Source organism: Myotis myotis, unplaced genomic scaffold (assembly GCF_014108235.1).
Source record: "Myotis myotis isolate mMyoMyo1 unplaced genomic scaffold, mMyoMyo1.p scaffold_m19_p_10, whole genome shotgun sequence".
In the NCBI taxonomy this organism is placed as follows: domain Eukaryota; kingdom Metazoa; phylum Chordata; class Mammalia; order Chiroptera; family Vespertilionidae; genus Myotis; species Myotis myotis.
The window spans coordinates 79,631,499-79,644,937 of record NW_023416314.1 but is presented as its reverse complement, the minus strand read 5'-3'; the positions used below and the strand labels follow the sequence as shown (position 1 = coordinate 79,644,937).

The 13,439-nt window shown below is 57.9% G+C and overlaps 1 protein-coding gene across 1 annotated transcript; it reads left to right on the top strand.

Moving 5' to 3' along the window:
* Nucleotides 1–99: 99 nt before the first annotated feature.
* PRDX5 (peroxiredoxin 5) lies at nucleotides 100–2,948 on the top strand. Its single transcript, XM_036326798.1, has 6 exons — nucleotides 100–327; nucleotides 1,554–1,688; nucleotides 2,164–2,295; nucleotides 2,368–2,406; nucleotides 2,561–2,622; nucleotides 2,714–2,948. The coding sequence occupies exons 1-6, from the start codon at nucleotides 163–165 to the stop codon at nucleotides 2,817–2,819; spliced, it is 639 nt and encodes a 212-aa protein (XP_036182691.1). The 5' UTR covers nucleotides 100–162; the 3' UTR covers nucleotides 2,820–2,948.
* The last annotated feature ends 10,491 nt before the right edge of the window (nucleotides 2,949–13,439 follow it).

Sequence of the window (13,439 nt, the reverse complement as noted above, 5' to 3'; positions counted from 1 at the left end):
CCCCGCCTTTTGCAGGTTCCGCTGCGGCACGGCGATCCAGGCCCGGCCTCCCGCGGCCGCTCGGGGGCGGGGACAGGGGCGGGGACGGGGGCGGCAGCGAGGGCGGTGCAGGGGCGGTGCGGGGCTGTTGTGGCCTCGATACCAGGTGTGGGGCCGGCCGGGATGTGCATCCTGGGCCGTCTCTCGGGCTCGATACTCGCTCGCGCGGTCGCCGTCCGTTGTGCGGCAGCAGCCGGAGGCGGAGGGTGCGTGGAAGGAGGCCTAGAGGGGACGCTCCGCCGAGCCCGCGGTTTCAGAAGCGCCGCTGTCGCTATGGCCCCGATCAAGGTGACCGCTGGCCCAGTCCGGCCAGGCCTGACCGCCTCTCCCCGCTCCCTCCATCTCTCCGAGGCCCTCCGTCCCGCTGAAGGCAGTGGCCCAGCCCCCAACCCTCCCGGCCGCCCTCTTTCCCTGCCCTGGGGACCTCTCTCCGCCGCCCCGGAGGCTCCTGCGCCGTCTGTCCCCCACATCCCCTCAGCGAACCCCACCGTCCTCTCCAGTTTTAAGGGTTTCGTGCACCATCTCCCGAGACTGCCCCCGAGGCTCCCGAGCCTTCTCTCCCGCATCCACCGGACACCCTGCGATGGGGGCTCAACCCTTATCAGGCGATGGAGTACCGCGGCCCCCCCCATCTCCTGGGACCCCTCTGCGCCAGGGACCCCTCTCCACCCCATACACAACCCCCTGTACCCTCCTGCACGCTTTATCATGATTATTGGGCCTCTCTCACCCCATCTTCTGAAACGTGTTGTCTCTTAGAACCCTGCCATGCCTCCCCGTCCCACTCCACCCGCAGCTACTTCCAGCTTTAGCCGAGGTGTCGCTTTCATCCTGAACCAGCCCCGGCTCCTTGGAACTACCCCCTGCCCCCCCCCCCCCTTCTGAGACCTCCTCCTCCCGCTGCTTCATCCTATCCCAACCCCGACTTTCCCTCCCTTTTGTCTCCCTCCTGCCCCTGAAGCCCTCACACACTCCCAGGTAGGCTGACCCTTCCCTTCAAGAGATCGCCTTTTTATCCCCCTGAACTGCTCCCCGCCACCCCCCCAAAAAGAACAACCAAACCTTTCCTGCCTTCTGCCGTTCTCATCTTAGTTCCCCTATGGGCCAGGATCCTCTCCCTCCATTTTTCAGCCCCCCCGCCCCCCCAATGCAGCCCCCCGACCCTCCTCCTCTGCCCAGTTATCCCACTTCTTTCTTTCCTGTAACCCAGGCAGCAGTTTGTTTGCGCAACTCCTTGCAACACCTCGGAAGCCTTCTCTCCCTCTTTCTGTTGTTACCAACAGGCCCTCAAAGAGGAATAGGGCCAACTTGAAACCTGGAGGGTGTGGGGTAACTAGGAGGGAGGGGCCCCTGGAAGCGCTGACAGGTTTGGACATCCTGCCCTGAGTCAACCCTGGCTTCACCAGTCCTGGCTTCCCGGCCCTCGGTGCCCCGGCTCTTGGTTTGCTGCCCTTCCCTCGGCCTCCCTGCGAGTCCCCCCCGCCCTGACCCTTCACTTGTGTCCTGCCCTCTAGGTGGGAGATGCCATCCCATCGGTGGAGGTATTTGAGGGGCAGCCCGGGAACAAGGTGAACCTGGCGGAGCTGTTCAAGGGCAAGAAGGGGGTGCTGTTTGGAGTCCCTGGAGCCTTTACCCCTGGTTGTTCCAAGGTGAGGCCCTGCCCTTCTGGGGCTCAGCAGTTGTGAACATGTTTGCACGTTTGCAGCGTTCATTGCCCTCCGTGTTGTCCCGGGGCAGCTTGCAGCAGTGGCGTGCAGGTGATATCAGAGCGTTCAGAAAACCAACAGAGGCTGTGAGAGGTAGTGGTCCCAGGAATGCAGGAGAAAGGGCATGCCAGTGAAACCCAGCCCCCCTTGTTGATCCTGCTGGATGACGGGCACGATGGAAGGTACTTGGGTAAAGGAGACATCATTGTGTCTGCAGGAATTCGCGGTCTTGACCACAGAAATCTTAAGTATGGACCCAAGCTCCCCAGTGGCCCGGGCTGAAAGGAGCCGCGGCTCCCCCAGTGCTCACTGTCTGATGGAAGGTGTTGGAGAGGGACAGTGAGGAACCCGGAGACGAAGGATAGACCAAGGAGTGGAGGCAGCTGTCCCTCTGCTGAGTCTTTGTTTCCCTCCCCAGACTCACCTGCCGGGCTTTGTGGAGCAGGCTGGGGCTCTGAAGGCCAAGGGCGCCCAGGTGGTGGCATGTCTGAGTGTTAACGATGTCTTCGTGACTGAGGAGTGGGGACGAGCCCACAACACGGAAGGCAAGGTGAGGTGTGGGTCCTGCAGGCGGCCAGGGGCCGGGCAGGAGATTTCCCTGTGACCTTCACTTTCTCTTTAGATTCGGCTTCTGGCGGACCCCACGGGGGCCTTTGGGAAGGTGAGTGCAGCCCCCACCCCCCCTGCAGCTGGACTGGGTCCCTCTGCCAGGCCTTGGAAGCAGGGATTTGGAGGGTCATGACCAATGTGGGGAGCAGCTGGGGAGCTTGGCTCTTCCTGGGGTTCCTGACCCTTGTTTCTGCCTCTCTTCTTAGGAGACAGATTTGTTACTGGATGATTCGTTGGTGTCCCTCTTTGGGAATCGACGGCTCAAGAGGTAAAAGTGGGAGGTTCCCCTGCTACCCTCCCTCTCTATTCCCAGCCTCCAGGCCCGGCCGTGGTAACGGGCGCTGCCCTCTTTCCGGCAGGTTCTCCATGGTGATAGAGGATGGTGTAGTGAAGTCCCTCAATGTGGAGCCAGATGGCACAGGCCTCACCTGCAGCCTGGCCCCCAACATCCTCTCGCAGCTCTGAGGCCCTGGGCCCGGACCTACTCCCTCTTACACCTGCCCAGCCAGGGGCAGAGGCCCAGTCCAGCTTCAGCTGGGCCACCAAGTTGAAGGCTTGGCCAGATTTCTGCAATAAACACTTCTGGTTCACGTCCGTCTCCTGGATTTTGAGTTGCTGATTTGCTGTGGCCCAGGCCTCATGACAGTCATAGCTGTGAGGGTGGTGGGCAGGGACTGAAGGGGGACTGAGAGAGGGGACCTTGACTTACTTTAGGAGGTAGTGAGGGAAGGCCTCTTGGAGGAGGAGTTATGAAGCAACAGTCTGCGAGCAGAGGAAGGGCCAGTGTTCTGAAGAGCAAGGGAAGGAGTGGACTGCAGAGGGGGCATATCTGGAAAGACCTAGGCAGACAAGCACTTGGCTTATACCCAGACTTCTGCGTTTGACCTCTGGGTGCTGGTTGATCTCATTTAGACCATAAACTCTAGGCTAGGAACTTTGGCTCTAGGCACCACCCAACCTGGGTCATGCCCCAGCCCCGCCATTTTTTCAGACTGTTGAACCCTTCCCAGGAAGGCACCTTGGGACCATCTGACTAGCAGAAGGCTTCATCAGTAGAGGCAGTGCTGGTTCAGTCCAGGGGGGCTCCCTGGAAGAGGAGACTAGGTGAGCTGGGAAGAGGAGAAGATGGTGGTAAGGCCTGACCAGTGGTGGGTGTACTGTGAGCGGCTGGGGATCAGGGAGGCCAGCGGGATATGGGGCTGGGCTGTTGCCTTCTGCAGGCCCTGCTCCTGGGCCTTTGCCTTCTGTCCCCGGGAAGCTCTGTGCTTAGAGCCAGCAGGATTATTAGGCCCCTGCTGTGTTGGGAGCTCACAGCCTAAGGCGGGGTGCGGGGCGGGGTGTAGGGTCGGGGGCAGTTCAGGTGTAGTAAAAATCCTCAACATAATTCTGTGGGATATGTTGACGGAGCATAGATGAAATCAGGAGGTTTTAACTAGAAATAAATGATGAAGATTTATTCAAAGGTCTTAGGGTTTGCAAACCAGAAACACAACTAGGCAATACCCAGAGTTCCGAGGAAATAAAAGTTCAGGTTTCTTCGAGTTAGAAGCACATTCTTGAGAAGAACAGGTCCTGCATGCTTGCCTCTGGGTTGGTCTGAGATGGTGATCTAGTCCTAGATGCCTGGGGGCTGGATACAGGCACCTCTTCCTTGTCCCTCAGGGGGACGGAGGGCTCTCTGGAGGGTGATGTATGGGCGTGCCTCAGACACACCGGTTGGTTCTCAACCACCCTAATAAAGCGAGGTCTAATCTTTTTGCTGGTAGAGGGTCTTATCTTCAATTTGTAAAAAATGCACCCTCTGTGAAGGGCAATAAGGTGAGGTGTGCCTGTGTGTCCAGCTTTACTCCCCTCGTGCTGCCCTGCCCGGTCCAGCCAGCCCCAGCTCGGAGCATCCTCCCTGCCCCCAGGGCTGGCCAGGTGGGCGGCACTCACTGGGAGGTCAGGGAGAAGGGCAAGGAAAGGCCTTTGGAGGACACAGTCCTTGAGGCAGTGGGGTCGGTGCTCCGGGAGAGGGATCAGGTGGCTATAGGGATGCAGGTGGGGTAGGCACACAGCTGAGGGAGAGGATGTGGGCAGGGCAGCGTCGGGTCAGGTTGGTCTCTGGCCTGTGTGGAGGCAGAGCTGGATGGGAGGCGGGGAGAGGTGCCAGGTGGACAGTGCAGGAAAGGACGTAGCCGGGTGGTGTCCCGCAGGTGGGGGCTGATATGTGGCCACCTGTTGGGTGTTGGGGGGAAGAGCGCTTCTGGGGCCTAAGGGGCTGGGAGGTTGGGGTGGTATTCACGTGGATAGGGCACTCAGCATGGGGGCCCACCCTCTGACCTTTGCCCCTCCAGGTCTCTCCCACTCCCTGCTGTTCCTCAAGGGTCCTGGGCTGGGGCAGGGCAGGGGGCTGACCTCCTTGTCACGGTGCGGTCTTTGACTTGATGGCAGAAAGGCCCTTTCTTTCCTGGACAGCATCTCCTCACTCTCCTGTCATACAAAGGAGGAGACTGAGGCCTAGTGCCCACCCCCTGCAGTCACTGTGTGCGTGCCAGTGCGTGGTCTTGAACTCCAGGTGGAGGGAGCATCCGCGTCGGGAGCTGGTGCCCCATTCCCGGCAGCAGACCTGTCGCCCTGGCCGCTGCTTGCTCATAGGCACGCCCAGCCTCCATCACTGCCCCTCAGCTGCCTCTGTTTCCTCCCCTCCTGGCCGAGGCCCAGCAAGGCCCCTGAGAGGAAGGGTCCTTATTGCCACTGGCTGGGCCTTTAGGCTGGGTGAGGGGTTTCCAGGGCTCAGGTGGCCCCTTTGGACAGCAGGCTGACCGTTGGGTGTGGGTGGAGATGGGGCTTTGGCCTCAGTGGCCCTGGCTGCTGGCCATATGGTCCAGCTTGCTGGGGTGGGCAGCGCCCTGTGAGCTGCTCTGGGGGCTGAAGGCCCCAGATCAACTATCGCATGACAAGAGAATATGGCCGAGCTGCTGGTGGGCAGGCCAGGCCTCAGGCCTGTAGACAAGGGGACGTTAAAATCACCTGACCAGCACGGCCGGTGTGGTGCAGTGGTTAAGCACCGACCTATGAACCAGGAGGTCATGGGTGCAATTCCAGCTCAGGGCACATGCCCAGGTTGTAGGCTCCATCCCCAGTTTGGGGAGTGCAGGAGGCAGCCAATCAATGATTCTCTCTCATCATTGATGTTTCTATCTCTCTCTCGCTCTCCCTTCCTCTCTGAAATAAATATAAACATGTTTTTTTAAAAAATCAACCAACCTACGCCCCACCCTGAAACATATCTCCAAGTAAAACTTACCCTCCTGTCGTGACCTGCCCAAGACAGCAACGCTGACCCACAGGCCAAGGGTTTTACTTGGAGTCAGTGGTCCTGGGCCTTTTCTAAGTCGAGTTCCTTTGAAGTGCTGCTAAGAGCAATGCCCTTTCCCTTAGAAAATGCATACTTGCACACGTGTGTGCATGTGCACACATGGATACCCACGTGTTCCTTAACGGTTTCATGGGATCCCTGAAGTCCTTCCAGGAATTCCAGGCGAGCCCTCCACCCCTGTCCGGGAGCCTCAAGCAGAGCAGGGCCACCAGGCTTTGGGCCGAGACCTCCAGGCTGCGAATGCTGACCTGCTACCGAGAAGCTGGGGATCTTGGGCAGGTGCGTTAGTTTCCCTTGACCCCACTTCCCTCATCTTTAAAGTGAGAAAAGTCCGGCCCACTTCACAGGGACGTAGTGGGGAACAAATGAGACAATTTACGTAGAATGTCCGGCACGGTGCCTAGCGCACAGTAAATGCCCAATAAGCGGTTATAGGAAAAATAAAAAGAACCCCTGCAGCCCACATGTCGGTGGGGAAAGCGCTAGGAGGGGAGAGAGAGGTCAAAGCTCAGTCCTGTCACGGAGCATTTTTGTGACTGTGCCTCTGCGCCTGTTTCCTCGTCAGTATAATGGGCTGGTGGCTCTCTTGCTGTCTACAGCCTCTAGGTCCCTGGAGCCTCCATATGTTATTTGGTGTCACACCTAAGGATCTGGGAAGATGTCTCCGGGGGAATGTTTGCCAGGCCCGAGAGTCAAACCTGAGCTTCTGAGAGAAAGAGTGGGCTGGAGGGGTCCTGGCCTGGACCAGGCTGCAGCCACGCGGTGCCATGATCGAAGCATTGGAGGCTGCGGGCCCCAAGGCAACAGACCCTGCTGGCGGAGTTTGGGGTTTGGCCACTCAGGCGCCCGGGAGTGACAGCCGACAGAGAAAATGTGTGTGTGGGCACGCATGTGTGTTTGTATAACTTCTGGAGATGATAGGGTCACGTCTGTGTGAACGCTTGATTCTTGGTGTTAATGGGTATGCGGAGCAATCTGCCATTCTAATTTAAAAAAAATATATATATATGTATGTATATATATATATATATATATCCTATCTAATAAAAGAGAAACATGGTAATTGGCACATGACCACTACCCTTCCCATTGGCTAATCAGTGAGATATGCAAATTAACTGCCAGCCAAGATGGCGGCCAGCAGCCAGGCAGCTTGAAACTAACATGAGGCTTGCTTGCTTCAGTGACGGAGGACTGCAATGTTCCCCACCTGCCGCTGCAGGCCTCTGAGCCTGCAGTTTAAGAAACATTGTAACAAATATAGAAGCTAAACAAAACCCCAGAAACCTGCTTTCAGAGAGTCCAGGATCTCAGAGCTGGAGTTATACAGTGTTTCGATTATAGAACCGAAACAAACCAGATACCTGCTTTCAGCAGCAGAGGCCTCAGAGCTGGAGCCAGAGCTAAAGCTGGCCCAGAATAATAAAAAAAAGAATAAAAGGAGCAGTTGGGAGCTTCAGTCGGCCTGAAAATAGCCCTCAGCCCCTCACCCAGGCTGGCCAGGCACCCCAGTGGGGACCCCCACCCTGATCCAGGACACCCTTCAGGGCAAACCAGCCAGCCCCACCCATGCACCAGGCCTCTATCCTATATAGTAAAAGGGTAATATGCCTCCCAGCACCGGGATCAGCGGTGCCGAGAGGCCTCCTGGCACCGGGATCAGCATGACAGGGGGCAGCGCCCAAACCCCCTGATTGCCCTGCGGCTCTGTGTGTGACAGGGGATGGGGCCACAACCTCCCTATCCGCCTTGCTCTGTTTGTGACAGGGGAAGGCGTCCCAACCCCCTGATCAGCCCTGCTCTGTGCCTGATAGGGGGGAGCTCCCCAACCCCCTGATCGCCCTGCGGCTCTGTGTGTGACAGGGTGCGGTGCCTCAACCCCCTGATCAGCCCTGCTTTGTGTGTGACAGGGTGCAGCGCCCCCCCCCCCCCCACGGGCCCTGCTCTGTGTGTGATGGGGTAGATCCATAACCTCCCCATCGGCCCTTCCCTGAATGTGACAGTGGCGGCGCCCCAACCCCCTGATCCGCCCTGCCCTGAGTGTGACAGAGGACGGTGCCTCAACTCCCCTATCGGCCCTACTCTGTGAGTGACAGGGGGGAGCTCCCCACCCCCTTGATTGACCCTGCTCTGTGCATGACAGGGTACGGAGCCCCAACCCCCCGATGGGCCCTGCTCTGTGCATGACGGGGTGGCACCGCAACCTCCCCATCGACCCTGCCTTGAGTGTGACAGGGGGTGGTACCCCAACCCCCCAATCAGCCCTACCCTGAGCGTGACTGAGGGTGGCATCGCAACCTCCCAATCTGCCCTGCTCTGTGCATGACAGGGGAAGGCACCCCAACTCCCCAATTGGCCCTGCTCTGAGCCCGACCAGGGGCTGCACCTAGGGATTGAGCCTGCCCTCTGCCACCCGGGAGCAGGCCTAAGCCAGCAGGTTGTTATCTCCCGAGTGGTCCCAGACTGCGAGAGGGCACAGGCCGGGCTGAGGGACCCCCTCTCCCCACCCCCCCCAAGTGCACAAATTTTTGTGCACCGGGCCTCTAGTATATATATAATTGACTTCAGAGAGGGAGAGGGAGAGAGAGACAGAAGCATGAGTGATGAGAGAGAATCATTGGTCAGCTGCCTCCTGCACACCCCCAACTGGGGATCAAGCCCGGAACCTGGGCCTGTGCCCTGACCGGGAATTGAACTGTGACCTCCTGGTTCATAGGTCTACGATCAACCACTGAGCCACGGCCGGGCTGCCATCCTATTTACAGTTGCATCAATCCCTGCTTGAGCTGGGAATCATCTTTACTCGACACAGGTAAGGTGCCCTGCTCAGGGTGGGGAGCGCGGGACCACAGCACAGGCTTGGGGAGGAGTAACGCAGTGAGGAAAGGGCGGGAGAGGGACAGCTCTCCTCCCCAGCGTCCTGGTGCTGGTCCCACTGTGTCGGCCTGAGATGGACGGCAGTGGCTCTGAAGTAGAACTGGGTTTGCTGGAGAGTGACGTAAGGACCGTGACTGAAGGCAGGCTTGGCTCACAGACACGCAGTGGGGAGGCCGGCAGTCTGGGGCTGCTGTGGCCGCTCCAGGGGGTCAGGGACCCGCGCTCCTTCCATTGGGCTGCGCTGTCACTTTAAACATGTGGGTGCTAGAGTTCCAGCCACCACAGTCATGGGCCAGCCAGCAGGAGGGAGATAAGAGACCCGTGTCAGCTGGCGTTGCCGTGTCCTAGAAGCCGCCACATCCTTTCCACTCGTATCTCCTTGGGCAGAGCTATTCGCGTGGCCACACCGACTAGGAGAGTCTGGGAAATGTCGCCTTTGCTCCAGGCTGCCATGTGTCTAACTGAAAACCCAGGGTGTGTGACTAAGGGAGAAAGGATATGGGTGAGCAGCAAGCCAGGGGGTGGGGTAGGAGGATTGTGCCGGAGCAGAGGGACCGTGGGGATCCAAGGCCTCCCAGGGGACAGTGTCACTTCCCTGCTGCTCCCATCAGGCTTGGGGGGCACATGCTAAGCTGTCCCGCATCCCTGTGCTGCCTCATACCCCACTGACCCCTCTCCGAGCCGCTGTCCCTGCAGCCTTGGTCTCCATAGTCACCTCAGTTCCTTAGCTTGTGGGTCCTCCAGTATCTCCCCGACAATGTTCACCACCTGAGACACCCCTCCCTTTCCTACCCGGCCCCACGCGCTCTAACCGTCAAGGCCCCGGGTCGGTCCAGTTGGCTGAAGGTGACAGCCTGTTCCCCGTCCCTTCCCCGAACTAGTCCATGTGGGCCACACCCTCAGATTCATTAGAGATGGAGTTTTTATAACGTATAATTCATGTATCAGAAACCTCACTTGTTTTTTAAAATTTATTGTTATTTACATTATTATTATTATTATTATTATTATTATTATTATTATTTTGTTAATCCTCACCCGAGAATATTTTTCCATGGATTTTTAGGGGGAGTGGAAGAGAAAGGGAAAGACAGAGAGAAACATCGATGTGAGAGAAACACATCAATTGGTTGCCTCCTGCACGAGCCCTGACCAGGGCCCAGGAGGAGCCTGCAACCAAGGTACGTGCCCTTGACCAGAATATAACACGAGCCCTTTGGTCCTCAGGCCGATGCTCTATCCTATCCACTGAGCCAAACCGGTTAGGGCAGAAAATTCACTGGTTGAAAGTGTACAATTTGGTGGCTTTTAGTCTATTTACCAAGTTGTGCAACCATCACCGCCACAAAGAAGGATCGATAATCCAGTGGCTTCTCCCAGCATGAAGCTGCTCGCACCTCATGTAGGTACGAAAGGCGAGTTCAGACGCGGGGGTTCTGCTTGTCCCTGTGCCTCCCACAGTCACATCCGCGGTCTCGCACACCCCACACACCATGCAGTCAGGGAGGGAAAAGAGGTCTGGCTGTGACAAAAGATGGACAGACAGCCACGTACACGGAGGTGGGAAGGGTGATCAGGGCGGGAACAGCCTGTGCTGAGTCCTGAGTGAGAAAGACGGAGAGGTCCGGCCTGAGCAGACCAGGTGAAGGCAGCGAAGGGTTTTGTCCACAAGCCGCGGCTCAGTTGGGTTCTCTTGGTGGACATCTCGTTGTCTCCGGGAGGAGGGCAGCTTCAGACACATTCTGTTTGTGTTTCCTGCTGGGCTTCTTCCTCCGGGCGTGTTCCCGAGGCCAGTGTGTTCCCGAGGCCAGCGTGCCCGCGGAAGGACAGGAAGGACGGTGGCAGTTTTATTGGTCTCTGGAAACTGAGGCCGTTCTGAGGGCTGCGGGCGGCGCTGACTTGTGCGTAAGCACCTCTCCCCACCTTCTGCCAGCCCCAGTGTCACCCTCTGGATTGATGTTTGCTGGCTTAATGGATATTAACGGTGCCTTGGAGCTGTCTTACTGTGTGTCTTTAATTACAGGGAGGCTGGCAGCCTCAGGGCTTGGCGGTGGGTCTCCCCTTGCTTGCAAACACGGTGCTGGCTCCAAACTTGCTCTCCCACCAGAGGGCAACAAGGCAGCGGAGGGGAGATGACGCAACTTTCAGGGCCTGAGGCCTTGGGTTTGCCCTCAGATGCCCTACTTACCCCCAAGCCCCTTTGCATTTCACTTTTCTTATTTCTGAAATAGGAATTCATTTGTTCAAAACCGTTCGTTTGTCTGCCTTCTGCATCTTGGCGCCACGACTTCCTGGCTGTGTGGCCTTCAGCAAGTGACTCAGCCCGTCTGTGTATCAGCTTCTTCATTATACTAGTTAAAGGGAGATGAGCCTTAGCTGGTTTGGCTCAGTGGATAGAACGTCAGCCTGTGGACTGAAGGGACCCGGGTTCGATTCCAGTCAAGGGCGCATACTTCGGTTGCAGGCTCCCGGCTCTGGTCAGGGGCATGCAGGAGGCAACCAATCGATGTGTCTCTCTCACTTCAGTGTTTCTCTCTGTCTCTCTCTCTCCCTTCCACTCTCTCTAAAAATCAATGGAAAAATATGCTTGGGTGAGGATTATTTAAAAACAAACAAATAAGTAAGTAAGTAACATTAAAAAACAAACAAATACTCCCGCCCCCCCCCCCCCCAAAAGCCCCCCACAAAGTACAGGGAGGAGCCACTGGAGGGTTTAGGATGGGAAGGGTCATGACCAGCTAATATTTTCAAACGACTCCTTGGGCACTGGGTGGAGGCTGCCTAGAGGAGGGCCGGTACCAGCATCCCAGCTTTGGTAAAAGGCTCAGGGGGAGACAGGGCAGGGTCCCCTAGAAGTGTGGGGTGCCCTGGGGAGAGCAGGAAGGGAGAGCTGGCAGGAAGTGGCAGGCAGTGGGGGCTGGGATGTTTTCAGCTGCTAGGGCCCAGTTCTTGCAGGCCGCACCCCGAGTCCCTGGGCACCTGGCCTGGCACTGGGCACTTGGCCCTGGCCCCGCCCTCCCTGGCTTTGGCTTCCACTGCCTCCTCCTACCCCACCCCATCAGTCTCAGACACTTGGGTGGTGGGGGAGGGAGCCCCCCAGACTCTAGACCAGAAGGCCCTGGAAGCTGTTTTAGTTTTTGAGCCTGGGGCCCTGCCCCATCTGGTTAGGGAGCTACAGCTCCCCACCTCCCTCCCACTGCTGGGGTGCCAGGCAGGGCTCTGAGAGAAAACACCGCTCTCTGACTCAGCCCTTGTTTGTCCGGAGCTCTGGCTGGACCAGGCCACCACCTACCCTGGCCTCCGTGAGCCCTGTTCCTCCAGTCCCAGAGTCCTCTGCTCTAGCCTTAGGGTCAGACTCTGGCTCTCAGAGAACTCAAACCAGAAGGGAACTGGGAGACAGAGTCCTCCCTGCCCCGCCCCCACCCCCTGCTGTGCAGATGGGAAGCGGAGCCCCAGGGCGGAGAGAGCAGGGAGACAGCGGCTGCAGACTGACTACCTTGCCCATTTGTCTACGTCTCTCTCTGCTTTTCACCTACTTCTTGGGCCTCCATGCCTCGAACTCCCTTAAAACCTGCCAGAAAAAGCCTTCTGAGGAGGGCACTTACTATGGCACTGTAGCAACAGCAAAGATGCAAATATGTAAAATATTTGTCAACAAGAGACAGTTTAAATCTGCGGTCGCCAACTGGGGGGTCAGTGGACCACTGGTGGTCTGTGAGATCTGAAAGGTTGGCGACCGCTGGTTTCAATGGTGCTGGGGTAGCAGCTTGCTAGAATGCACACAGCCATCAGGGCCAAGGCCGACGGTCCTGAACAGCAGTGAAGCAGATTGCAAAAGATACTGTACAACAAGGAGGTGCCCAGCTGTGGGTGTGGCTGCAGCCACCTGTTACAGAGGGACGCGGGCAGTGGCATCTCAGAGGGACCCAGAAAACGTGAAGGGCGGATCGAGAATGGGGGGGGGGGGCGGGGGGGGCGGGGAGGGTGCGTTGGGAGTGCTGAGGGGAAGACTTGATTGTTTTTCTATGCCCTTATGCAGTCTTGACATTTTTGAACAGGTATCTGAAAACTTCCTCGAAGGAAAAATTTATTCAAGGGAAGGGACCACTGCCAGGCTCTGATGAACGTCCCTCAACAGCGAACCTGGGAATCCCAGGACCTGCGTGTCAGGGGATGAGGGAGCCCCGTCTCCTTGGGCCTGACTCAGCTGAACCAAGTCAGAGAGCCAGACCGGGGTGCAGCCAGGCATGTCTGGAGTGACGGATGTGAGAGCAATTGCGACACGGCCTCTGCCTCGGAGGCCGAGGAAGGCTGTGGCTCGGAGATGGGCCAGTGGTGACGCTTGGCTAACCCCAGCAGAGGCCCCAGGAGACTGCCTGGGCTGGAGGCCTCAGTGGGGGGGGGGGGGGGGGGATCCAAACAGAAGTAATTCACAGGGGGCCCAATTGGGACGGACCCCTGATGTATGAACCACCCAGGAGCATTTAAGGGACGATGGAGCCAGGCACCCGCTCAGGGATCCTCAGGACGACGCCCTGAGAGGGTGACCTCCTTGGTGCACCTCGGGGTTAGATGGCTCTCCTGCCAACCACCCTGCGTGGCTTCCGGCTGCCGGTCGGACCCGCTCACCTCGGTCCTGAGCTACTCGGCGCCCTGGCCCCACTGCCTTCCTCCGGTCGGTCCTGCTGCTTCACAGCCGAGTGACGTTGGGACGTTACCTCCCTGAGTGTTTCCTCCTCTGCCCCAGGACCCTTTAGACCGCAGGCCACGCTCTACTCACTGAGCCAAACCCGCGAGGGCCACTTATTTTCTTAATTTAAGTTTTTTTGTTTAGTATTTTAATTTTT